General features: G+C 33.7%; 1 protein-coding gene across 3 annotated transcripts in view; it reads right to left on the minus strand.

Moving 5' to 3' along the window:
• The window catches only part of LOC111421286 (KH domain-containing, RNA-binding, signal transduction-associated protein 2-like), a 249,709-nt gene that overhangs the window by 75,792 nt on the left and 148,433 nt on the right, over positions 1-25,484 (minus strand). For all 3 annotated transcript variants that reach the window (XM_071197442.1, XM_071197441.1, XM_071197439.1), the window contains one exon: positions 3,398-3,495. In XM_071197442.1, the coding sequence (XP_071053543.1) occupies positions 3,398-3,495 (98 nt within the window). The remainder of the gene's footprint in view (positions 1-3,397; positions 3,496-25,484) is intronic.

Raw genomic sequence — 25,484 nt, forward strand, 5'->3', positions numbered from 1 at the left:
AGAACACCCTATATGTTGTGTGCTAGTTGAATTGTGAAATAATGTGAAACTCAACAAGTTTTCTTTAATTAATGATAAGTATGTCATATGTCTAACTTTAATAGTTTTCCTGACATTTAGGATTTAAAGAAAAATGTGTAATAAAATGTCATTATTGTACTTAAAAAACTGATATAGTAGACACCACGAAAGCTGGCAGTAAATCATCGTTTTCCGCTCTTACAAATGCCATACGTAGTTCACAAACCGCTAGAGAGTAATGTGTGTTAGAAAGAGATAGCATTAATTTAATATGTCTGCTGTACAATTCAAATGGCCACGTCGAAAAAGTACGTCTGTTCTTCTAAGGGATGTAACTCTATAATTATAACCTCAAATCGAAACGTCTTGTCAGCGTTGTCATGAATCTGTTAGTGTTTTCACAATCCAAAAATGTTCTTTGAAAGGAAAATCATTAAATAATATCTTTGACAATGTTTGACATATAACCTCCATTACTAACATAACCTACATTTAAATGTATATGGTGAAATAATCTAAGTCGTACGTCCATATCTTGATTCATACCATTTTTAAGCCTTGGTCCTTTTTTTGTCACTTTTTTGTTTGTCTGTCATTTGTATATCAGTAAATGGCAGAACAATAAATCTCTTTTAAATTACTAAATTATTTGAATGAAATGCAGTAACTATAAACAATTACTAAACGTTGCTCAACAAGTAGGTATTAATTTAATTAATACTTAGAAGTTGTTCAAAATGCCGCCCATTTTTTCTTCTACAAGCATTAATGCGCTGTATAAAAGATCTTGAGGTATCTCTTAACATGTGCATTCTCTAAAGTTATAAATTATATGGCAGAACAATTGCATATTTTATTACTTATATCTTTTTAAATCTCATAAAGTACCAAGTCGCATTAAAATTTGGTATATGGAAGCAAATTTATTTTACATTATAAAATATTAATCAAATAATAAAAGGAAGAACAAAAATAACATAAAAATAGACAGAATATAATTATTAAGTACAATAACGCATATTTTATTACACATTATTCTTTAAATTCTAAATATCAGGAAAACCATTAAAGTTAGACATATGGCATACTTATCATTAATTAAAGGTAACTTGATGGGCAATTCAACCAGCATACAATATACAGGATGTTCCATTTAAAAACTTATGAAAAAGCCATTTGAAAAACATCAAAAGTAACTAAGCTTTATGAACACGCTGTATAGCGTATCTAATATCTTTGGATACTATCATTTACTTACTGGCTTTGACTATTATCTGACTTAATTTCAAGGCAAAATTGGGAAAAATGTCGTTTTTACATCGTTTTTAAAAAGATTCTGTAATGGACACATTTTGGAAAAACAATTGAATATTTCAGGAACTATGAACGCTATGAGTTAGTAACATATACGTTTGTATTATAGAAACAAATTTAATTCTATTCATAATATAATAAAATATACAGGGTGTTCCATTTAAAAAATCTACATACTCTCCGTTACGCTTCAATGGAACACCCTGTATAAGTGAAAATAATTTTACTTTTAATTAATTTTTAACTTGTATATAAATTGAAATTTTTTTAAATTTGAAGTAATGATACGAATAAATAATAATAATGATAAAAATTTCATTCATTTAATAATAATAGAAATAATGATGATGTGAAATGAAATAGCGATCAAGTTAATTAAGCAGTAAATCTGAATGACATACCAATCTCGAGGAATTGCATCAAAACCGACACGAATTTAGTTCAGATGAATGAACTGAACGAGAGATTTATTTCATTACACATTAATCTGGAAATTATGGTGGAATTTCCTCCTAATTTAATGATTTAACGTGTTCAATGTGAATGATATTAGTGAATGAAAACGTCGCTGTGTGTTTTAAATTATGACAAAATTGACCCTTTTAAGAGAAAGATTTTGAATTCACATAATTACATAAAATGCAACATGTTAATATAATTTGACATTACAGTAATACTTCGATATAACGGATCAATACGAGGAACGCAGTGTTCGTTATAGTTCAATAAAAATAGATAACAATCTAGCGCTTAATAACAAATAAAACTAAACTAACATTAGACCGAGAACTAGAAACATTCTGTTTAGCTAAATGTTTCTAGTTGTAGGTCTAATGTTAGTTCTAGTGATAGTGGTAGGTAGCGCTAGTTAGCATAGGATATCATTATGTTGCATATTTTTATTGCACTAAAACTAGAACTAACACTAGACCTAGAACTAACACAAGACCTAGAACTAGAATCATTCGGGTTTAGCCGTCTTGAGAGACGTGCGGCTAAATCCGAATGTTTCTAGTTCTAGGTCTAATGTTAGTTCTAGTCACAGTGGTAGGTAGCGCTATGTAGCATATGATATAACTACGTTGCATATTTTTATTGCACTAAAACTAGAACTAACACTAGACCTAGAACTAGAAAGTATCGGGTTTAGCCGTGCGTCTTCAGATGCACTAGCACTATCACTAGAACTAACACAAGACCTAGAACTAGAATCATTCAGATTTAGCCATCTTATGAGACGTGCGGCTAAATCCGAATGTTTCTGGTTCTAGGTCTAATGTTAGTTCTAGTAATAGTGCTAGTGCAAAATTCGAAGTAACACTAGACCGGGAACTATAAACATTCGGATTTAGCCGCAAGTCTCAAGAGACGGCTTAACCCGAATGATTCTAGTTCTAGGTGTAGTTTAAACATTTAATTGTGTAGTTTTGTAACTCTAGTTACTGCATTTATATATTATGAGGTATATGAAATTCCCAGTATAATTTTAAATGATAATATAGAAAGCAATGAAAATTTAATGAGAAGTAATAATCCCTCTTGTTATCGTGATATGAATAGTATCCGAATACGTCGTCTAAAAAGAGAAATCTGTTTTTGAGAAAAGCCGATTCGATGACGGGATACAGAACCGTGTAAGGCGATGTATGAATCGGTTGAAATGTGCTTTTTAGACTTCGTGAAACTCAATATCATCGTGCCAGCTATCCTTTTACATTAAAGGGAATATTTTGTTGAAATAGACGCAAATAGAATTCTTAATGGTTATGTATTGTCCACCTGAAACTTTAAGGTGGATGAATTACTTTAAGAGGTTTGTATATTTTCATTTACTATAATGTTTTATGTCGGTTTAATGTCAGAATAAATTTTTTTTCTGATTCTTTAAACATGTTTATTTCAATATTGAGAGGTGAAGCGTGTTTTACTGTCAAAACTGAATTTAATTAAACGTTATATCATTTCCGGAAATTGTTCATTTTCACGAGAGAAATAGAAACTTTGTCACTTTGTATATAAATAGAAATTTCATATGTAAATAAATCTAAAAATTAAATATTACCTTTGGATGATCTCTCACTGGAACCACAACGCGAACAGCAACTTTTATTGGTTTATCTCTGGTGATGTCAACCATTCTTCTTTGTTCTCCTTTATTTTCTGAAATCAAATTAAACAAAAAAAACTTTTTAGTATACATAAAATAGTATTACTCGTAATTATCATTATTATTATTAATAATAACATAACATTCACTAATGGAAAAGTTTAAGTAGTAAATCCCCGAATTTAACGAGACTTCATTCGACCATCAAGTAATTAATAAGTTACGATCTAATAAAACATCCCCAAAAGCTTAAACGTGTACTTTGATAGCAATTTATATTCAACCAAAAAGGAGTTCAACCCAGACGATATTTTATCGTGATTGTCTATAAACTAAGACCGCGTTGAAAATGTGATCCTCATCTCGTATTGCCAAATAGGACGATAATGAAAGATTCTGGGTGGTATAAACTATGCTATTAGCTCGTAAAATCCGTGTTTATGCACGAGCTCGTTGTTATATCAACCACGTTTATCGAAACCAAGAGGGGTAAAAGGATATACTTTGATGGTATCTGAAGATGACGACAGTTGGGAGAAGTCATTTATGATGGAATCAAAGACAAAGATAAAGAAAAGAAAAAGTTTTATAGTTTATTCCGATATAAGGGGTGAATATACAACAAAAGAATTTAAGGTTTATCGAAGAGAAACCTGGGAAGAATATAAAATTTTTGTATTTATATTTGGGGTATAAAAAAGAGCAATAAATACTTATAGGGTGAAAAAACCGAGCATAATGAAATAAAAAAATAAAAAAGAATGAAGTAAAAACATGTACAAACTATAAAATAATTAAATTTTAAAACCCTATTTCAATTTTATTTTATTTTATTTTACATTTGTTTGTCTTTCGAAATTAAACTTTGTTAGTTCAGGTTGCAATATAATTTGTTATCCAGTGTTAATTTGTGGTTGTTTTCAAGAATAACAATTTTATAGTATAAACAATAATAAACGACGTATAATGTAATTAATATGTAAATGTATACTAACTTAAAATGTGTTCACAAACTGCATCCATATTAAAATTACCGCGAATAAATCTCATATATTAAAAGAACAGCCATAAAAACATATTGAATTTTTATGATAAATCATAATATTTACGTATATTACTAAAAACTCATAAACCTATCTATTGTTACAAAACCAATAACATTTCCGCCGTGAATATAAACCACTAAACATTGATTAAGCCCATTGTATCCGCATACAAAGGCCGATACGGCGTCGTTTAATGGGTCCTATTTCGAATTACGCCTCCAAATTAAATTTTAAACCCATCGTTAGCTACTTGTGATGCCTCATTTATATTCCTTCTGTTATTCAATCGAAACTTTAGCGTTGTTTCTTTTTTACGCAGCAATAAAATTAAAATTTGAAACACATTAGTGAAGTTAAATGAACCGAGGTGTTGCGAGGGAAAATAAAAAACGAACTGAATGTAAGTTTTTAAAAATGCCGTGTCGACGGCAAAAGTGTATTAAAAGTTTTGGTGGCGGTGCACGTTGCTGTGTCGCGCCTTGAAATTAAATTAGAGTACACCCTATTTCATATTTATCGACGAGGGTGATGTGTCCCGTGCCGGTAAAATTACGTGATGTGGTTAAATATTACGGGACTTTAAAAGTTTTCTAATATAGCAGGTTAAAATCTCTCTTTATACAGATCGTTTCAATCTTATATTACAGAACATAAATAATTAGGTTATATTTAAATTGAAGAGATATCGTCTATATTCGATATTGTATAAAATTAATTTAAAATCTCGTTGAATAACCTAATCTTGTGCAAGATGAGTGGACGTTGGAAAATGTAATTTACACCGAGCGAAAAATTAAGATCATTTTACGACGACAGAGCATTCCCTCGAGCCGATTAAAACTATCCTATTCCTGGGATCTACGCCCTCTTTCCTGCGGGGGTATTCACCATGAAATGGGATTTCGATTGGAGCGGGGCACTCCATTTGTCCTCCCCAATGTCTACGGTGGATGGTTGCCGACCCTTCAGGGTATTTGAAAATATAAATTCCAAGAGAAAACGGCGCACCGTTCACCGGACCGGAAATGGAAAGAGGTAAATCCTGCGAAGAAGGGTATGAAAATATTTTCCTAAGCTATTGTGGTTGCCAATCCTTGAAAAATTTTCTTTTTCGCAATAGGATTAGTTTAGCTTTCTATATTTATTATTTTTACTTTGTAGATTTTACTTTGTACCTAAAGTAGAACAACATGTGTAGGATAAACATCTCGGATCCTTCAGCAACTGCGTCGTAAACGGTGCAAAGTCTCTCGCTTATACAATGAAGGAATTTCAATTTCGCCCAGACTGCGACTAAGAGGCTAATTCGGGTTAGATTCAAATGAGGAAAGCACAAAGGCGTTGGTAATTAGGGTAACAGGTTAGTTTTGGCGATCGTTATTGCACTGGCGAGTGCCACAAAGCTGCAACGAACAGGCGTTTCTATCGATCGAACGTTCACTGAAATTACATTGCATCGTTATTGTTGTTTAACGACCACCGGCGAACGTTCACAGATACTTTGCTTTTTTTTCGTCTCCGTCTAATTTTCAATTGAAAATGATTATAAAAAATTCGCAAATTTTAAAAACATAAAGATAAGTTTTATAATATATGCAAATTGAACAAATAAATTGTTTTTTACTCAAAGGTTTATTTTTTTGTGTTATTTTTCTTTACAACCTCCCACGTCCTTCTATTCAATTCCAAACGGGAATAAAAGCAACAGTTTTATGTCCGACCCGTAAGGTACGTGCGCCAATGGGTATAGCAATTGAATACCGAACTGAAAACTGCGCAAATAGCCGAGCTATGTTGGGGTTGTTACGACGACATCTGTTGCTTATTGCTGAAACGATTTGGAGTAAGTAAATCTTGTGTACTCAACACAGTGAATTTACAAATCCTTTTCTGAAGGAGTTTTAAATATTTGCTTTGCGTTTTATTGACCGGCAACAGTTCGCATAATATCTAGGTATGTCAAATGTAATTCTTTTAATCCGTATACTATTTAATTGCGTCTTTAAACGCACGGCTAAACCCGATACTTTCTAGTTCTAGGTCTAGTGTTAGTTCTAGTTTTACACTATCACTAAAACTAACACAAGACCTAGAACTAGAATCATTCGGGTTTAGCCATCTTGAGAGACGATCAGCTAAACCCGAATGTTTCTAGTTCTCGCTCTAGTGTTAGTTCTAGTTTTGCACTACAACTAACACTAGAACTAGAATCATTCGGGTTTAGCCGTCTTGAGAGACACACGGCTAAACCCGAATGTTTCTGGTGCTAGTTCTATTTTTCGTAGTATACCACAAGGGTGGAAGGGGTGCACTGCACCAGGGCGCCGCCTAAAAGGGGGCGCCGGCGCCTTTTTAATGTTTTCTCCAACAATATCTTATCTTTCTTTTGCAGTATTTAGACCTTTCAGCAGTAGCTAGTCTTCAGAAAGCAGTATTTAGTCTCCACAAAGCAATTTTAGTCTTTAGAAAGCAGTATTTAGTGTTCCAGACGCTGTATTTAGACCTGTCGGCAATATTTAATCTTCAGAAAGCAGTATTTAGTCTTCTAGAAGAAGTATCTAGTCTTCTGCCAAAGTTATGTATGTTTTCTCCAAAATGTTTTATATTTCTTTTGCAGTATTTAGACCTGTTAGCAGTAGCTAGTCTTCAGAAAGCAGTATTTAGTCTCCACAAAGCAATTTTAGTCTTTAAAAAGCAGTATTTAGTGTTCCAGACGCTGTATTTAGACCTGTCGGCAGTATTTAGTCTTCTAGAAGCAGTATCTAGTCTTCTGCCAACGTTATGTATGTTTTCTCCAACAATATCTTGTCTTTCTTTTGCAGTACTTAGACCTGTCAGCAGTATCTAGTCTTCAGAAAGCAGTATTTAGTCTCCACAAAGCAATTTTAGTCTTTAGAAAGCAGTATTTAGTATTCCAGACGCTGTAATTAGACCTGTCGGCAGTATCTAATCTTCAGAAAGCAGTATTTAGTCTTCTAGAAGAAGTATCTAGTCTTCTGCCAAAGTTATGTAAGTTTTCTCCAAAATATTTTATATTTCTTTTGCAGTATTTAGACCTGTTAGCAGTAGCTAGTCTTCAGAAAGCAGTATTTAGTCTCCACAAAGCAATTTTAGTCTTTAAAAAGCAGCATTTAGTGTTCCAGACGCTGTATTTAGACCTGTCGGCAGTATTTAGTCTTCTAGAAGCAATATCTAGTCTTCTGCCAACGTTATGTATGTTTTCTCCAACAATATCTTGTCTTTCTTTTGCAGTACTTAGACCTGTCAGCAGTATCTAGTCTTCAGAAAGCAGTATTTAGTCTCCACAAAGCAATTTTAGTCTTTAGAAAGCAGTATTTAGTATTCCAGACGCTGTATTTAGACCTGTCGGCAGTATCTAATCTTCAGAAAGCAGTATTTAGTCTTCTAGAAGAAGTATCTAGTCTTCAGAAAGCAGTATGTAGTTTTTTAGAAGCAATAGATCTTTTTGGGAGCCTCTTATTAACTATACGGATCTTGTACCACCCGGTACCTCATTTCTGCAGCTGTTACTTTGCTTTTGTGCTTATCCTGCATTGGCAAAGTTTCCGTATTGGTGATTTCCTGTGCTGTGCAATAACAAAACAAGGCCATTGGTTTCTTGTTCATATTCTTTGCATTCTTTTATTGAACACATAAGTGTTGCCATGAAAAATCATGTTTGGTTTATGATCAAATTTTTGTTTTCTCTGAACAGTAATTTCAGATTTCATGTGGACTTTGAACAATGTAATTCCTGTTTTTTGCTAAAGTCTAGTTTATAACTATTGCAATTTCAGACTTTTTCTTGCAAATTAACCTTCTGACCAGAGTATTCCCGACTATTCCCTGAAGTTTGGTTCTTCATCATAAATGTGTAAGGCTAAGTCCTTACAGTCCAATGCTAAACCCAATGAACACTCTTGGTTAATTTTGAAAACAGGTGTAAAGGCGGATTTGGCAAATGCAGTTATAAATATTTTAGAAGGAAATTTGTCTCAAACAGAGCACAGAATTCGAAAATTATAAAATATAATTAGAAACATTATTCCAAAAATTAATGTAACTAACTCTAACAGGTTTATAGCCGGAATTCAAAAGCACATCACATCTATTTTAAACATGGAGGATGTCACCTTTTGAGTTACTAATATTGTTTATTACCAAGTATAAAATTATGCGTTTAAAACGTTAATCACGAATCAAAGATGGTTTTGTTAAATTATTGAATGCCAATTTGATATTGATTAATGTCGTTTTAATTAATGCCAATTTGATTATGACAGTTGCCCAATTGGTTTTGTTTAATGCCATTTTGAATTTGATTAATGCCAATTTGAACTTGAAAAGACCGAAAGCTCATGGTTACCTTTTTCCAATCAAAACCTTTCCTTTGCAAAACTACCCAATGCCTGTACTATTGTAGTGAGTGTAGACATGCAAGGATTTAGTGGCGCCAATCAAAACTGGCGTGCCAGTAAAATTAAATTGCATGTGTAAACATCAATTGGCATGCAAATTGAAATCATGCATGCATGGATCAGAAAAGTCTGCACTCTTCTGACATCACTGCCGCCAGTGATGAGTCTAAAAACATGTAAGCATGACAACATAGATGAGTATCCACAAAAACACAAAATTTTTTTAATGTCAAATGTAGGTTATGTTATGACACGATCTTTTCGTCGTTTCTTTTTCTGTATTTCTTTTATCTTTTTTTACACTAAAAGTTTTGCGACTATTTTGCATGCTTCGGAAAGTTCACTCGACATGTGCAATACACTTTAAAAATGCAACTGGCGTGTCACTTATTTTTGTTTTCCCCACATGTATGTAGTGTAAACCTTTACTGGCGTGTAAATAGAACTGGCGTAACTACTGGCGCCATTGTTAAACTACCCAATGCCTGTACTATTAAGCCATGTTACATTTTATGCGGGACAGTGCAAGTTCATACTAGTTTCGTAACTATGGTTACTGCATTCATATATTGCGACTGTTTAAATTTAAAAATTTTAATGAAATATTAATTCCGGAACTAGCGACGTTGTCAAGTCTAATCTAGCGTGAGACGTGAGACGATTTAGATGAAATTGGTCAGACTTTATCCAGCGGCGTATCCAAAGAGCATCCTAATTTCTTATATAAAATTACAATTAAAAATTAATTGTTAAACTAACTACTAATTGAAAAATTATTGTCGTAACATTTTTATAAATTGTAGACTAAATTTTTTTCTATATCTTTCTCAAGTTTTAATAAGGCTTGAAAGTATTAATTACAATAAATATAATGTAATTTTTTAAATTAATCAGAGGACGTAGAAGCAATATACTTGGTAAATGATACAAGTATGTATGTAGTGTTTTGATTGATAAGTTTTATATCTAACTAGAAGTACTAGTACATACAAATTATTTACAAAGAAAATATAAATAAATAAAAATGAAGAAAAATGAATCATATATTGATTCGCAAATAGGTTTATTTATTTTAGTGTATGCCTTATTCTAGGGGCAATAATATTCGGGAATGTTTCGGCGATAATCGGCCGCTGGTCCGATCTGTGCACGTTCATTGTTTCAACTGGTTTCGACAAAGGTTGTTAGTAAACAAACCGTGTGTTGTGTTGGCTTCAAGTTTTAGTGTTTACAACTGCTTCTATATATACAATTTCTTTGCGTGAAACTGTTTAGTAATATCTGGTGTAGCCGGTTCGCCCGCTTGAGTTAACTCGTTAACAAATCTTTAACGTAAAATTCTACGAATTAACTGTGTTTAAACGACAACAAACTTCCTACATGTTAATTAATACGAAGTAAGATTAATGGTTTTATTATTCCATCAAATTGAGGGAAATAACTTGTTTAAATAGTAATAACATAACCACAACAAAATAAATTAATGAGTTATGAAATGAATTATTATGAATAATATCTCGAAATTATCTTTCCTATTACTTAAAGGTAAGTGAATTAATACGAATAAATCTAAAGAAAATAACAACACTTAGCTTAATCTGTTGGTTGTACGATAAATCAGTCCACGGTACGGGATTATCAAGAACAGGAACCAAAACGATGTTTCTTCATTAAGGTTATTATTTTTTTTCTTCAAATTAAGTTTTTTTGAGGTTATGTGAACATTTGTCTTTATACATAACCTAAATCGTTGCTTATAATGTTCGACGTGACAAAATTTGCGTGTGTTCTCTCTCGCGTTCAAAATCACACTAAAATTTTAAATTTTCGTTTCTTTACTGTTTGAAATTGAAAAATAGTGTTCCCCGATTGGTCAATTCCATTAACTTGAAATTCCTTCTTAAAATTTTTTAATACTACCAACTTTAAAATTTGAAATGTCACTAATTTAATTTGATTAAATATCATTTAAATTTTTTTAATAACTATATTTATGTATGAAATTTCGTAGTTTTAATGCTTCTTTAAATTACTTTCTAGATATCTGATCATTTTATTTTATATTCAACGGCGAAATTCCCAAAATGCTCAAATCTTGAGATTATGGATTTTCGTCTAAACTTTCATCAATTCATACAAAGGACGGCTGTTTTCCATTCTTACTATGCTAAGATTATCATTTTCAATGGTTTCAACCGGATAAATAAGGATTTGAATAAGAAATTGAGAAAAGAATCAAATTGAGGTTATCTATCTGTCAGGAGGTCTTTAAAATTACTTCGTATCGACTTTACGTAGGTTATATGCAATAGAAAACATCAACGGCCAATAATACATAACGGAATTCATCAGTAAATAATATTTTATATTACAAAAATTAATTTATTATTATTATCATTCATAACATTTTCTTAGCTTCAATACGATAAATCTTCAAATCCTCAAAATAATGTTTTATGATATTATTATAATACATATATATAAGGTATCTTGAGGGAGAGGAGATAGCAGAAGAGGAGATGGAAGCAGTGCTTAGGGGATTGAAGAAGGGGAAGGCGCCAGGGGAAGATGGCATCCAGAACGAGGCATGGTTGGAAGCATCAAGGGTGGTGAGAGTGAAGTTATTGGAGGGGGTGGGATTCCGGAGGGATGGATGGAAAGTGGGGGTAATTTGCCCAGTATATAAAAAGGGTAATAAGGGAAGGGTAGAGAGCTACAGAGGAATTAACCTACTAGACTCGGCATACAAGGTAGACACGAAGATACTGCTGGGAAGACTGGAGGAGGAGATGGAGTTGGGGGGAATTTTGCCGGATGGGCAGGCAGGCTTTCGGAAAGGAAGGGGAGCAATCGACAACGTGTACGTGTTGAAGCATCTGGCAGATAGAGAGCTGGATAAGAAGGGAGGGAAATTGTACGCCCTGTTTATAGATTTGAAGGCGGCTTTTGATAAGGTGGATAGGGGAAAGTTGTGGGAGGAGGGGGATCACAGAACACCTAATTGCGAGAGTGAATACATGGAGACTATGGCTAGGATAAAAGTGGGAGATAAGCTGAGCGACGTGTTTTGGACGACGAAGGGACTGAGGCAGAGATGTCCTCTGAGCCCAAGTCGGTTTGCACTGTATACGGCGGACCTGGAGGATAGATTGGGGAAGGGGCAAATGGGAGGGTTGGTGGTGGGAGGTAGAAAGGTGCATATGTTAGCATACGCGGATGACATCGTGGTCATGGCGAGAGAAGCGGCGGAGATGAAAGATATGATAAAGACATTGGAAAGATATTTTAGGGGGAAGGAGCTGGAAGTGAATGTGGGGAAGACAAGGATGATGAAGTTTTGTAAGGGGGGGAGAAAAAGAACAGAAAACTGGAGATGGGAGGGAAAAGAGATCGAGGAGGTTAGGGAGTATACTTACTTGGGGTATGTGTTCAGGGAGGACAACAGGGAGGGGTCGCATGTGATAGCTATGGCAAAAAAGGCGAATAAGGTGATGGGACAAGTATGGGGTTGGGGGAAGAGAGTCTTTGGAAGGAATATAGGTATGGGGATGGAGAGAGCAGGCAATGCTGGAGGACGTGCAAGCTAGATACTGGAGATGGGTGCTTGGGGTGGCGAGAGAAACACCGGGGTATATAGTGAGGGAAGAGGGAAAGGTGGATAAAGTCAGAGTGGAGGGGGGCAGGAGAGCAGTGAAATATGAAGAAAGAATAGAAGGGAGGCCAAACTGCGGGATCTTGGGGGAGTGTTGGAGGGAAATTAGAGAGGGAAAGATTAGATATGGGAAAGGAGACAGAGACAACTATTATAGACGAGCGGGCTACGCGGTAACTGAGGTAAATAGTAGACGAAGGGTGGGTAGGGAGATGTGGAGGGAGTTGAGAGATAGGGACCGAGATGTGCAGAGACAGGAAAGAAGGACACAAATAAAAGAGGGGAGGTATAACGAAAGGTACAGGGACATAATTACGGAAGGGCTGCCTAGATACTTGTTATTGGAAGGAGATGAGGAAGGGAAGAAGTTGGTGGCTAGGTTCCGTTGTGGAAACGAGGAGAGAGCTAACAGATACTGGATGGCCGATGAGAAGAGGTGGTGTATTCTATGCAGGGAGGAATGGGAAACGTTGGAACATATGTTGAATGGGTGCAGTGAGTTGCGGGAGGAGGAGTTGGACCGAGGGCAGATCTTAGGAGAGGGGAAACGATGGATGAGAATGGTTGTGGGGGTGAGGAGACAAAGGGATGGATGAGGAGAGGATTGGGCCGATGAGCCGAGGGTATGGAAATGGAGGAAGAGGGTGGACTGTGAAAATAATATACTAATGACATATATTAGGACGTATTAAGGGGAAAATTGTAATTATCAAAAACAATAAAATGCTTATTATTATTAGTATACCGATTGGTAACTTTAATTTTAGGAGATACACCCAACACGGACGTACGTATAAGTATACGTGTGTGTGTATATTCGGTGTCGTTAAGTGGGGGATAAACAAGCGTAGGGGTAATGCACAAATTGAATCGTTCATAGATTGTTGAGAGGCGAAGTTGGTCGCATCGCTTTGCAGTTAACCCTATATAGCAAAAAAAAACTAAGATGTTGTTTACTGTAGCGGAAAAGGTACAGATTATAAAATGGTTTTATGGTGGCAATTCTGTAGCCCAAATAATTAATTTGTTTCCTGTGGCCTATGAAAACAGATCAATTGTGTGTCTCCACAGAAACACAAATTACGAAGGGGATTAAAAGAGATGAGTTACGTGATACGATGATATGTGCTGATGTTGAACGCAATAAAAATCAGTCAAGCAGACAAGTTGCGGAGACGTTTGCTATCAGCCATGTTGTCGTCCTAAAAACATTAAAGAAACACGGGTACAGGTCGTACAAGGTACAAAAAAGTCAGGACGATAATATTACAAGGGCGGAATTTTGCTTTACTATGATGGAAATGGCCAACGGAAATGTTGATTTTATAAAAAACATTTTATTTACCGATGAATCTACATTTCCTTTGCATGGTCGGCATAATCCCAGCGTTGCTCAATATTGGAGTCGTGACAATGAACACAAAGTTTATGCGGCTCGTACACAATATCCCCAAAAATTAAATGTTTGGGCTGGCTTAGTAGGTGACCATATTATCGGTCCTTTTTTCATAGAAGGAAATTTAAATGGTCATAAGTATTTAAACATTTTGCAAAATGACGTAATCCCATCGCTTCAACAATTAGACAATGTTCAATTTGGAAGTATCTGGTTCCAACAAGATGGTTGCCCGGCTCACAACAGCCGGCAAGTTAAAGAGTATCTTAACGCACAATTTCCAAATCGTGTAATATCTATTTGCGGAACGTTAACTTGGCCGCCTAGATCACCAGATTTAGCCCCCAATGATTTTTTTCTATGGGGATATTTAAAATCGAAAATTTATGGTTTTGATGAAGAAAGGACAACCAATCTGGATGACTTACAAACAAAAATTCGCAATTGTATACAGGATATTAGTCCCGATATACTAGCGAATGTAAGGCGAACTTTTTACGATAGATTGGGCTATTGTTTAGCACAGAATGGTGTTTTATTTGTTGTTTTACAAAGTTTATTTCAGTTACTTACGAATTGTTTTTATTTTTAGAATTAAGAATTTGCTTTGTCTTATTTGAATTTAATTTATTATATTAGTTATTATTTTTATAATATTTCTTATCATTGAACGATGTCAAACGACTGACTGCTCTCCGATCCACTACTTTTGCGATTCCCCTCCCACAAACATACTCCGCGCGCATATGCACACACACAAGTATACTTATACGTACGTCCGTGTTGGGTGTATCTCCTAAAATTAAAGTTACCAATCGGTATAAGGTATCTATTGACATAACAAAATTGTAAGTCATAAAGATAACAATATGTAAAAGAGTAAAGAACAAGTAGGTATGCATAAATTACAGAAAGATAATGTGGATGGCTTTTCAGGCATTTATTACATAGCGAATATCTCTGTAACGCTCAAGGTCGCAGAAGCAGACTTTGTTTCAGTCTGATCAAAAGGTACAGGATTAGGTTCGGTTTTATTGACTTCTTCAGTCCCACCAGGTTGCCGTGTTTCAGGCAGGGTGTATTTCGTTGATGTTGCAGTCAACTTATCAGGTCCGACACATATAGTTGCACGTCTGAATAAGGCAATGAGGTTTGACTTTTCAGTATAACGAACATCTCCGTTTACGTATTAGGACGTTTACGTATTAGAAAAATATTGTGTTATCCAGATTTTATTGTAACCATGTTTCTTCACACGTTACATCACCACGCTTCTTCAGTGATGCTTGTGCTGGACAAAAATAAACATACTCTAACAATAAGTAAACTATAAAATTGTTATTTTATTAAATTAACTTTGGGTTGGTAACAGGAAATAACATTTTACACTAAACCAACAAACGATGTATTTACAAACGTGGAGTAGCGAAACACAACCTCATATAATCAACTTTTGATGCTATTACTTGTTTTTCGTATATGCCATTATTGTTTGTTCGGTTCCACAAATTGAATCAAAAAGCACAAAGTCGTTATAAAAACGTAGCTAAAACATGTGTTTTTAATTTCGATTATTTTTTATTTATGGAGGAATACTTATTATGAATAAAGAAATATAATAGTCGAAAATTCATTCCATTACTATAATAATATTATTTCCAAGATAAAAGGATCCTGAATAGAAAAGTGGTTAATATACGAGTTTTGATGAGCACTTGTCGTTTTGCGTTTTAGTACTGTTATACGTGAGACGCAAAGTTGTGCTGTCAAATGAAAGGGCTTTAATACCGCCCAGCTACTACTCGTCGTTATAAAGAACAAAGACAAAACCTCGCTTATCGAGCCTTTCGCTCACCGACATTGTGCACTCTGCCTAATATCGTCTCGTTGAGTACTGGCACATCGCGCCTTTCCAAAGAGAATATTAAACAAACAAGCCTCTTTGGACGCCCACTGAAAACGGATTATCCATGCAGAACTGACGCCGGAACAGAACCGTTCGTCGTCACACTCCATACCTTTTATTTTAATGAAAAGGTGTTAAGTCGAAACGTAATAATGTCAGAGAAAATCCGGTTGAATAAAACTTTTAACACCTGTAAAATTCCGGACAGGCGACAAAAGAGATCCTTTAGGTTGTATATTAACTCAATGCAACTTTAGAAACGATTCTTCTATTTGTTCTCAGTTAGTTGTTTCGCAGTTAAGAACAAGTCCGTCTTTTTTAACGAAGTCGTATAAAGCTTTATTTTTTTGAAAACAGAAAAAAGTGATGTATGAATTAAGCACAGTTGAATCAGAATAAATATTAAGCCGGATATGATAGTTCCCCAAAGCTAATAATTTTAACTGCTATTTGTATTGTCAATACAAACCTAAAATTGTTTTTTTTATGTCCCATTTCGTGCACACCGTTACAAAAGCAGTTTTAACACAAATCCCTTCTGAACCATTTTAAATCGTTTTTTCACACCCGGTATTACACTCCTATAGAAATGATGGAAACCGGTAATTCACAAACGGCACGTTTGTGCGTTTGTTCATGATGAGTTTTAGTTAAAAACGGGAAATTTAGATTCAACGCAACGAACGCGCGTTACGACTTCTATTTACGGGGTTAAATATCCGTGATATAAGCCTGGAATATTTTCGAAATATCAACTTTACGACGACGCTGCTGTCACGTGATAAGGCTATCGTTTAATCTTGGCTTGAAAGTTTCGATTTAGAATTTGCATTCGCCGGCGATTCCGGATTCTACGAACTGATTTTAAATTAATTTTCAGTAGATAGCTCATTATCTCTAGAAGGAAAACCTTTCTTAATAAATATTAATAAGGAATCTTACAGAAAAGAAATCCATTCAGGAATTTCAATTACAAAGATAAATCTGTGTAATAAATCATAGTATATAAATTTCGTTGTGCAACTTAAAATTAGGGAATAGCTTACGGTTGTTTTGCAACTAAATTCGCCACAGGGATTAATTCATTACAAAGTTGGCAATATTACAGTAATGGCGTCAAGGAAACTATATCTACGTTTGCTCGGGTGTCGCTAAGTGAAATTAATTTTATATTCATCCCGGTGCCTCCTTCTCCACTCCTCCCAATACTCTGCATTTAGGGCGTAATGCGAATACTGCCCTGTAATTGATGGCCGCCCTAGCAATTAGCTTAATGAATTGGGAAATCGAAATTCGAATTGTGTTTGTGACGTCTTCAACCAACTCAAGCTGCAAACCAATAAGGACAAATTCAAAAAACATCATCGTAAATAAAATAATATTGTATGCTTCTTTGTCCCTTGTATAAATTTGTAACTTTCGTTTATGGTTAAGTTAAATACTCGCAGAAATGGGGGTATTTTCCCCAAGGAGAAATATTAGAAACAATTTGCGCTCGACCACACCATAAATAAGAGAAGTGCGCAACATTGTATTCGAGCAATACCTCCGACGAAAACTTTCCCCGAGATCCAAGGAACGCTCATAAAACTGCGCACGTTACGGTTAAGGCTAACGAGCAAAAGTTTACACCCTTAAATACGACTTAAAATTTACGGCTGTCAAGGTTTCGTTTCGTTTTAGCCTCTGAAATTCTGAAACTGTTCCAAAAATGGAAAAAAAAATACGGAAACGAACTCCCGATTGTATTCCGGCGTTGAAAAAGTTGGATCCCCCGGGAAATTGAATTAGTAAATCGTGAAGTTGGGGATGAAGCGATCGCATAAACCATTCATTCGCGAGAACCTCTTCGATTCATTTTATTTCGTGACTTTTTTTCATGAGCAATGTTTCAGCTGGGAAAATAATACACGATGGAAGGAAGAAAAAATATTACATTCAGAGATAAATTAATGAAGAGAAAAGTTACAATTAATTTTTCCTTCATATTATGCAACAAACTAATTATCCCTAAGACGAGATTTTACAATGATCTTGCCGTGAAGTAAAACAAGCTCAGAAGTTCCGTTACGTGAGCGAGAGTCTCGAGGGTGTGCTTTATTAATCTTAAATTAAATACCGTATACATTGAGCATGAGGGTAGGTGTTTATATTAAATTTTCATGTAAACATTTGTATCTTCTATCGTTTCTAAGCGGAGTGTTGAGTTGTCGTTTATGGTAAAAATTTTAACATTTATAAAATCTGAAAATTAGACGAATTCGTAGTTTCACAATTGGTTAATAAAAAAATGGTATTCCGAGCATGATACAGAAAAACTTTTAGAACAAATGTTGTAGTAAATTTTACCCTTAACGCATTGCTCTCTGACAAGTTTGCTCTCAGATGCATCAATGCAGAGAAATATACGAAAATATGAAAATTCGAAGAATTCGTGGTTTCACAAGTTACTAATGGAAAAAAAAACAATATTCCGAGCATGATACAGAAAAGCTTTTAGAACAAAAATTGTAGTAAAATTTACCCTTTACTCATTGCTATCTGACAAGTTTGCTCTCAGATGCATCAATATAAAGAAATATACGAAAATATGACAATTGGAAGAATTCGTAGTTTTACAAGATGCTAATGGAAAAAACAGTATTCCGAGCATGATACAGAAAAACTTTTAGAACAAACGTTGTAGAAAATTTTACTCTTTACACATTGCTCTCTAACACTTTTGTCCTGACATGCATCAATGTAGAGAAATATTCGAAAATATGAAAATTCAAATAATTCGTGGTTTCACAAGTTACTAATGGAAAAACCAGTATTCCGAGCATGATACAGAAAAACTTTTAGAACAAAAATTGTAGTAAATTTTACCCTTTACTCATTGTTCTCTGACACTTTTGTTCTCAGATGTATCAATGTAGAGAAATATACGAAAATATGATAATTGGAAGAATTCGTAGTTTTACAAGTTGCTAATGGAAAAAAACGGTATTCCGAGCATGATACAGAAAAACTTTTAGACAAAAGTTGTAGCAAATTTTACCCTTTACTCATTGCTCTCTAACACTTTTGCCCTGAGATGCATCAATGTAGAGAGATATTCGAAAATATGTAAATTCGAAGAATTCGTGGTTTCACAAGTTACTAATGGAAAAAAAACAGTATTCCGAGCATGATACAGAAAAACTTTTAGAACAAAAGTTGTAGCAAATTTTACCCTTTACACATTGCTATCTGACAAGTTTGCTCTCAGATGCATCAATATAGAGAAATATACGAAAATATGATAATTGGAAGAATTCGTAGTTTTACAAGTTGCTAATGGAAAAAAATGGTATTCCGAGCATGATACAGAAAAACTTTTAGAACAAATGTTGTAGCAAATTTTACCCTTAACGCATTGCTCTCTGACAAGTTTGCTCTCAGATGCATCAATGCAGAGAAATATACGAAAATATGAAAATTCGAAGAATTCGTGGTTTCACAAGTTACTAATGGAAAAAAAACAATATTCCGAGCATGATACAGAAAAACTTTTAGAACAAAAATTGTAGTAAATTTTACCCTTTACTCATTGCTCTCTGACAAGTTTGCTCTGAGATGCATCAATGCAGAGAAATATACAAAAATATGATAATTGGAAGAATTCGTAGTTTTACAAGTTGCTAATGGAAAACACGGCATTCCGAGCATGATACTAAAACTTTTACAACAAATTTTGTAGCAAATTTTACCCTTAACGCATTGCTCTCTGACAAGTTTGCTCTCAGATGCATCAATGCAGAGAAATATACGAAAATATGAAAATTCGAAGAATTCGTGGTTTCACAAGTTACTAATGGAAAAAAAACAATATTCCGAACATGATACAGAAAAACTTTTAGAACAAAAATTGTAGTAAATTTTACCGTTTACTCATTGCTCTCTGACAAGTTTGCTGTCAGATGCATCAATGCAGAGAAATATACAAAAATATGATAATTGGAAGAATTCGTAGTTTTACAAGTTGCTAATGGAAAAAAATGGTATTCCGAGCATGATACAGAAAAACTTTTAGAACAAATGTTGTAGCAAATTTTACCCTTAACGCATTGCTCTCTGACAAGTTTGCTCTCAGATGCATCAATGCAGAGAAATATACGAAAATATGAAAATTCGAAGAATTCGTGGTTTCACAAGTTACTAATGGAAAAAAAACAATATTCCGAACATGATACAGAAAAACTTTTAGAACAAAAATTGTAGTAAATTTTACCCTTTACTCATTGCTCTCTGACAAGTTTGCTCTCAGATGCATCAATGCAGAGAAATATACAAAAATATGATAATTGGAAGAATTCGTAGTTTTACAAGTTGCTAATGGAAAAAAATGGTATTCCGAGCATGATACAGAAAAACTTTTAGAACAAATGTTGTAGCAAATTTTACCCTTAACGCATTGCTCTCTGACAAGTTTGCTCTCAGATGCATCAATGCAGAGAAATATACGAAAATATGAAAATTCGAAGAATTCGTGGTTTCACAAGTTACTAATGGAAAAAAAACAATATTCCGAACATGATACAGAAAAACTTTTAGAACAAAAATTGTAGTAAATTTTACCCTTTACTCATTGCTCTTTGACAAGTTTGCTCTCAGATGCATCAATGCAGAGAAATATACAAAAATATGATAATTGGAAGAATTCGTAGTTTTACAAGTTGCTAATGGAAAAAAATGGTATTCCGAGCATGATACAGAAAAAGTTTTAGAACAAATGTTGTAGCAAATTTTACCCTTAACGCATTGCTCTCTGACAAGTTTGCTCTCAGATGCATCAATGCAGAGAAATATACGAAAATATGAAAATTCGAAGAATTCGTGGTTTCACAAGTTACTAATGGAAAAAAAACAATATTCCGAGCATGATACAGAAAAACTTTTAGACAAAAGTTGTAGCAAATTTTACCCTTTACTCATTGCTCTCTAACACTTTTGCCCTGAGATGCATCAATGTAGAGAGATATTCGAAAATATGTAAATTCGAAGAATTCGTGGTTTCACAAATTACTAATGGAAAAAAAACAGTATTCCGAGCATGATACAGGAAAACTTTTAGAACAAAAGTTGTAGCAAATTTTACCCTTTACACATTGCTCTCTGACAAGTTTGCTCTCAGATGCATCAATGCAGAGAAATATACAAAAATATGATAATTGGAAGAATTCGTAGTTTTACAAGTTGCTAATGGAAAAAAATGGTATTCCGAGCATGATACAGAAAAACTTTTAGAACAAATGTTGTAGCAAATTTTACCCTTAACGCATTGCTCTCTGACAAGTTTGCTCTCAGATGCATCAATGCAGAGAAATATACAAAAATATGATAATTGGAAGAATTCGTAGTTTTACAAGTTGCTAATGGAAAAAAACGGCATTCCGAGCATGATACTAAAACTTTTATAACAAATTTTGTAGCAAATTTTACCCTTAACGCATTGCTCTCTGACAAGTTTGCTCTCAGATGCATCAATGCAGAGAAATATACGAAAATATGATAATTAGAAGTATTTGTAGTTTTACAAGTTGCTAATGGAAAAAAACGGTATTCCGAGCATGATACAGAAAAACTTTTACAACAAATGTTGTAGTAAATTATACCCTTTACACATTGCTCTCTAACACTTTTGTCTTGAGATGCATCAATGTAGAGAGATATTCGAAAATATGAAAATTAGAATAATTCGTGATTTCACAAGTTGCTAATATAATAAAATATATAATAAAAAACGGTATTTCGAACATGACACAGAACAACTTTTACAACAAAAGTTGTAGCAAATTTTACCCTTTATATATTGCTCTCTAACACTTTTCCCCTCAGATGCATCAATGTAGAGAAATATTCGAAAATATGAAAATTGGAAGAATTCGTAGTTTCACAAGTTGCTAATAAAAAAAAAACAGTATTCCGAGCATGATACAGAAAAACTTTTAGACAAAAGTTGTAGCAAATTTTACCCTTTACTCATTGCTCTCTAACACTTTTGCTCTCAGATGCATCAATGTAGAGAAATATTCGAATATATGAAAATTGGAAGAATTCGTAATTTCATAAGTTGCTAATGAAAAAAAAAAGGTATTCCGAGTATGATGCAGAAGATTTATATTAAATTTTCATGTAAATATTTGTATCTTCTATCGTTTTTAAGCAGAGTGTTGAGTTGTCATTATTTGTATTTGTACAGGGTGGTTCAAATTCGATGTCCGAATAGGCTATCTCCGAAACTATAAGAGTTAGAAAAAAAATAGCTTACATGTCATGATTTCGTTTTTCGAGAAATTGCTAATGCCAAAAACCTCAAAGCGCTATCGTCTTTTGTTTTTCCCCTAGAGGCCAAAATTGAAAATATCGTAAAACCAGCAAGTGCAATTATCTTGGTTATTATTATAGGTGGAGTATTATGACTAAGACATTATATGGACACTTTTTTACAGAGAATTTGATGACGTAGTCAAAAAAAAATTTTCGGTTTTAGATTTCTAGATATTATGACAATTTTCGTTTTTTTAAATGGAAATAACCACTGATTATTCGCTTATTAAATTCGTTATTTTTTTCTGAATACAAAAATATGGGGGTATATAGGTCTATTTCTTATTGTTTTAGAATAAAGCTAAAAATAAAGTTTTTTTTTAGTGTCGTCAAAGAAATTAAATTTACAGTTTCCTGTAAATTACGGTATATAAAATTTACTTTATTTTCTAATATGTAACATTCTAACATGTTAAACTTTTCGTGATACATCTTAAAAAACAGGATTTTTAATTTGACACTTCCGAAAATTTTTGAATACAAACAAAATGCTATGTGTATTTGAATTAAAAAAAAATATATGCGCGCCATCTATCAATAATTTATTAAGTCATTTAATAATAATATTAAATATTAATAAAAAATGTGAAATAATGCAATCTATTCCAACTTTTGTGTAAAACAAATAATATAAATTAAATAGTTCAACAAATGTATTTGTTTCAAATATTAGAAATATGTTTTTTAATTTTTAATTATAATTTACAGGAAACTGTAAATTTAATTTCTTTGAGGACACTAAAAAAATTTATTTTTAGCTTTATTCTAAAACAAAAGACGATAGCGCTTTGAGGTTTTCGGCATTAGCAATTTCTCGAAAAACGAAATCATGACATGTAAGCTACTTTTTTTCTAACTCTTATAGTTTCCGAGTTAGCCTATTCGGACATCGAATTTGAACCACCTGTACAATTCATTCAACCAATATTTATGGTAAAAATGTTAACATTTAAATTATAACACACAAAAACCATTAATTATTAACAACACTATCATTTCGATTTAAAACCCAAAATAGGTTTCAATAAATACGATTACATGCTTTACAGAAATATTAAATATAGAATCGCATAGAGTGGAAATGTACATAAATCGAGCGTTTATAAAATACGCAGAAGCAGATAAGCTTTTCTATGTATAGGCTTCTCAGATAAGCAAGAGAAGTGTGTGTAGTTCGGTAGCACATCAAAACAGGATAGATTATAACTGCATAAGCAGCTTTAAAGTGGAATATTATATTACTTCAAAGCATCATTTACGCGGTATTTTAAATGGTAACACTGTATCCTTTGTAACTGAATTACACAACCTATAATGTGTTCATAAACGGCTTTCGTGATATATGATACGATCATGAAGACATTAGATAAGCTTAAAAGTTAAAAATTTCTTAAAATACTGTTACAAAAATTTCATGGAGTAAGAAAATTTCAGTTTAAAAATTCTTAATCACCTTGTACGTTATCGTATCTATAAGTTGTTGATTAGTTTAAGCTTTCAGTATATTAATGAGATTTTCGAATAACATCGCAATAAACGCCGATCGATAATATCACATTGTTCACTAGAACACCCTTCCCTTTTGCTCTAATTAACAAGTCTATCGGTCACCGAGATGCATGTGCATTCCGAACGTCATTATCCGGCACATTCATCAAAGCATGATCGTATCCGCGGACGCCATCAGAAGTTTAATTAGGCTGAATTGGGAAGCTCAATTCACACAGAATGCGAGATTTCAATTCCAACCTCCCCGTTCTCCTAAAATGATAACGTTTGAACGATGGCGAACAATTATCGATCGAACCGCGTTGCCTGAAAAACAATTCTGTACACCGCCCCATGACGGATGAAAGCTAAACGAGCTTCGAGAGTACCAATTGTTATTTCGACAATTCCATAAATCACCACATCGGCCACTGTTAATGCGATTGTGTTCGGTGGAGAAGTGCAAGATTTTAGTGTCGCACGGATCATTTCTGACCATTTGTCATTATTAATCCGCATGTTAAAATGGACAAGAATAATTAATCGTTGTAAATAGTAATCTATCGATTTGTTATGACAATTAAATCAAACTTTATTAACTACCCTTCTTACGTAAAAGAACTTTAACTTTTCATTATGTGTAATCTAAACTAATAAACGTGAAACGTCCATCACTAAATCTCCTTTTGGAAACCAATATAGGAAATTCGTGCCACGAGACGAGTCCATCCATCAATCACTTCAATGATTTTAAAAAAACCGGATATACCTCACTCCCACGTCGACCTCTTCGCATTAAAGCGGATAACACGACATGATAGAGGTGTCGGAAGATTAGAAGGGACCCTCTCAGTTCCTGATGACCGTGTCCTTTCACTTCCACTCTTACGAGTTCCGTTAAACGACATCGAAGAGGGTAGTAACAATGCGGTGGAGTAGAAAGAGAAAAATGGTGGAGGCGCCGGGCTACGAAGTGTACAGGCGTTTAAGCTGATGGCATCAAAAGCACTTTGTATTCAACTCGGAGTTCTCCAAATCACCTCACGCACAGTGTGCGTAAGAGATTTGTAGAGGTTCCTGTCACATCTGCTTTTGTGTTAACACAAAAAATGTTTACTTCTTTTTTTTTGACATCTCAACGCAAAGTAAGTAAATAGTCATTTGTACAGAATGGTTTCCTTTTGAACATAATTCGTCAGCTAATTAACCCTTTGTGTACCAAGAAGTCAAAAATTTTGAAACTTTGTTTATTGAAATTAAGAAATGAAACTTATTTTAAATTGAAGCTTAAAACTTTCTGTTTAAATCGATGTATAATAATCGATGGGATGAATTAGAAAAATATTGAGAAAAAGAGTATTGAGTTAAAACTAACATTATCGTATAACCTGAAAGTGTCAAAAAAGATGCTAATTTAAAAAATCCTGGAAGCCGTATTTATTGAAATTAAGGAATGAATGTTATTTTAAATTAAAGCTCAAAGCTTTCTCTTTAGAATGATATATAATATTCGTCGAGTTGGATTGGAAAAATATTGAGAAAAAAATGTTGAAATAAAACTTACATTTTCGTATAACCTAAAAGTGTTAAAAAAGATGCTAATTTAAAAATTCATGGAAGCCGTATTTATTGAAATTAAGGAATGAAACTCATTTTAAATTAAAGCTCAAAGCTTTCTCTTTAAAATGATGTATAATAATTGTTGGATTGGATTGGAAAAATATTGAGAAAAAAAATGTTGAAACAAAACTTATATTTTCGTATAACCTAAAAGTGTCAAAAAGA

Source organism: Onthophagus taurus, chromosome 7 (genome assembly GCF_036711975.1).
Source record: "Onthophagus taurus isolate NC chromosome 7, IU_Otau_3.0, whole genome shotgun sequence".
NCBI classification, from domain to species: Eukaryota; Metazoa; Arthropoda; class Insecta; order Coleoptera; family Scarabaeidae; genus Onthophagus; species Onthophagus taurus.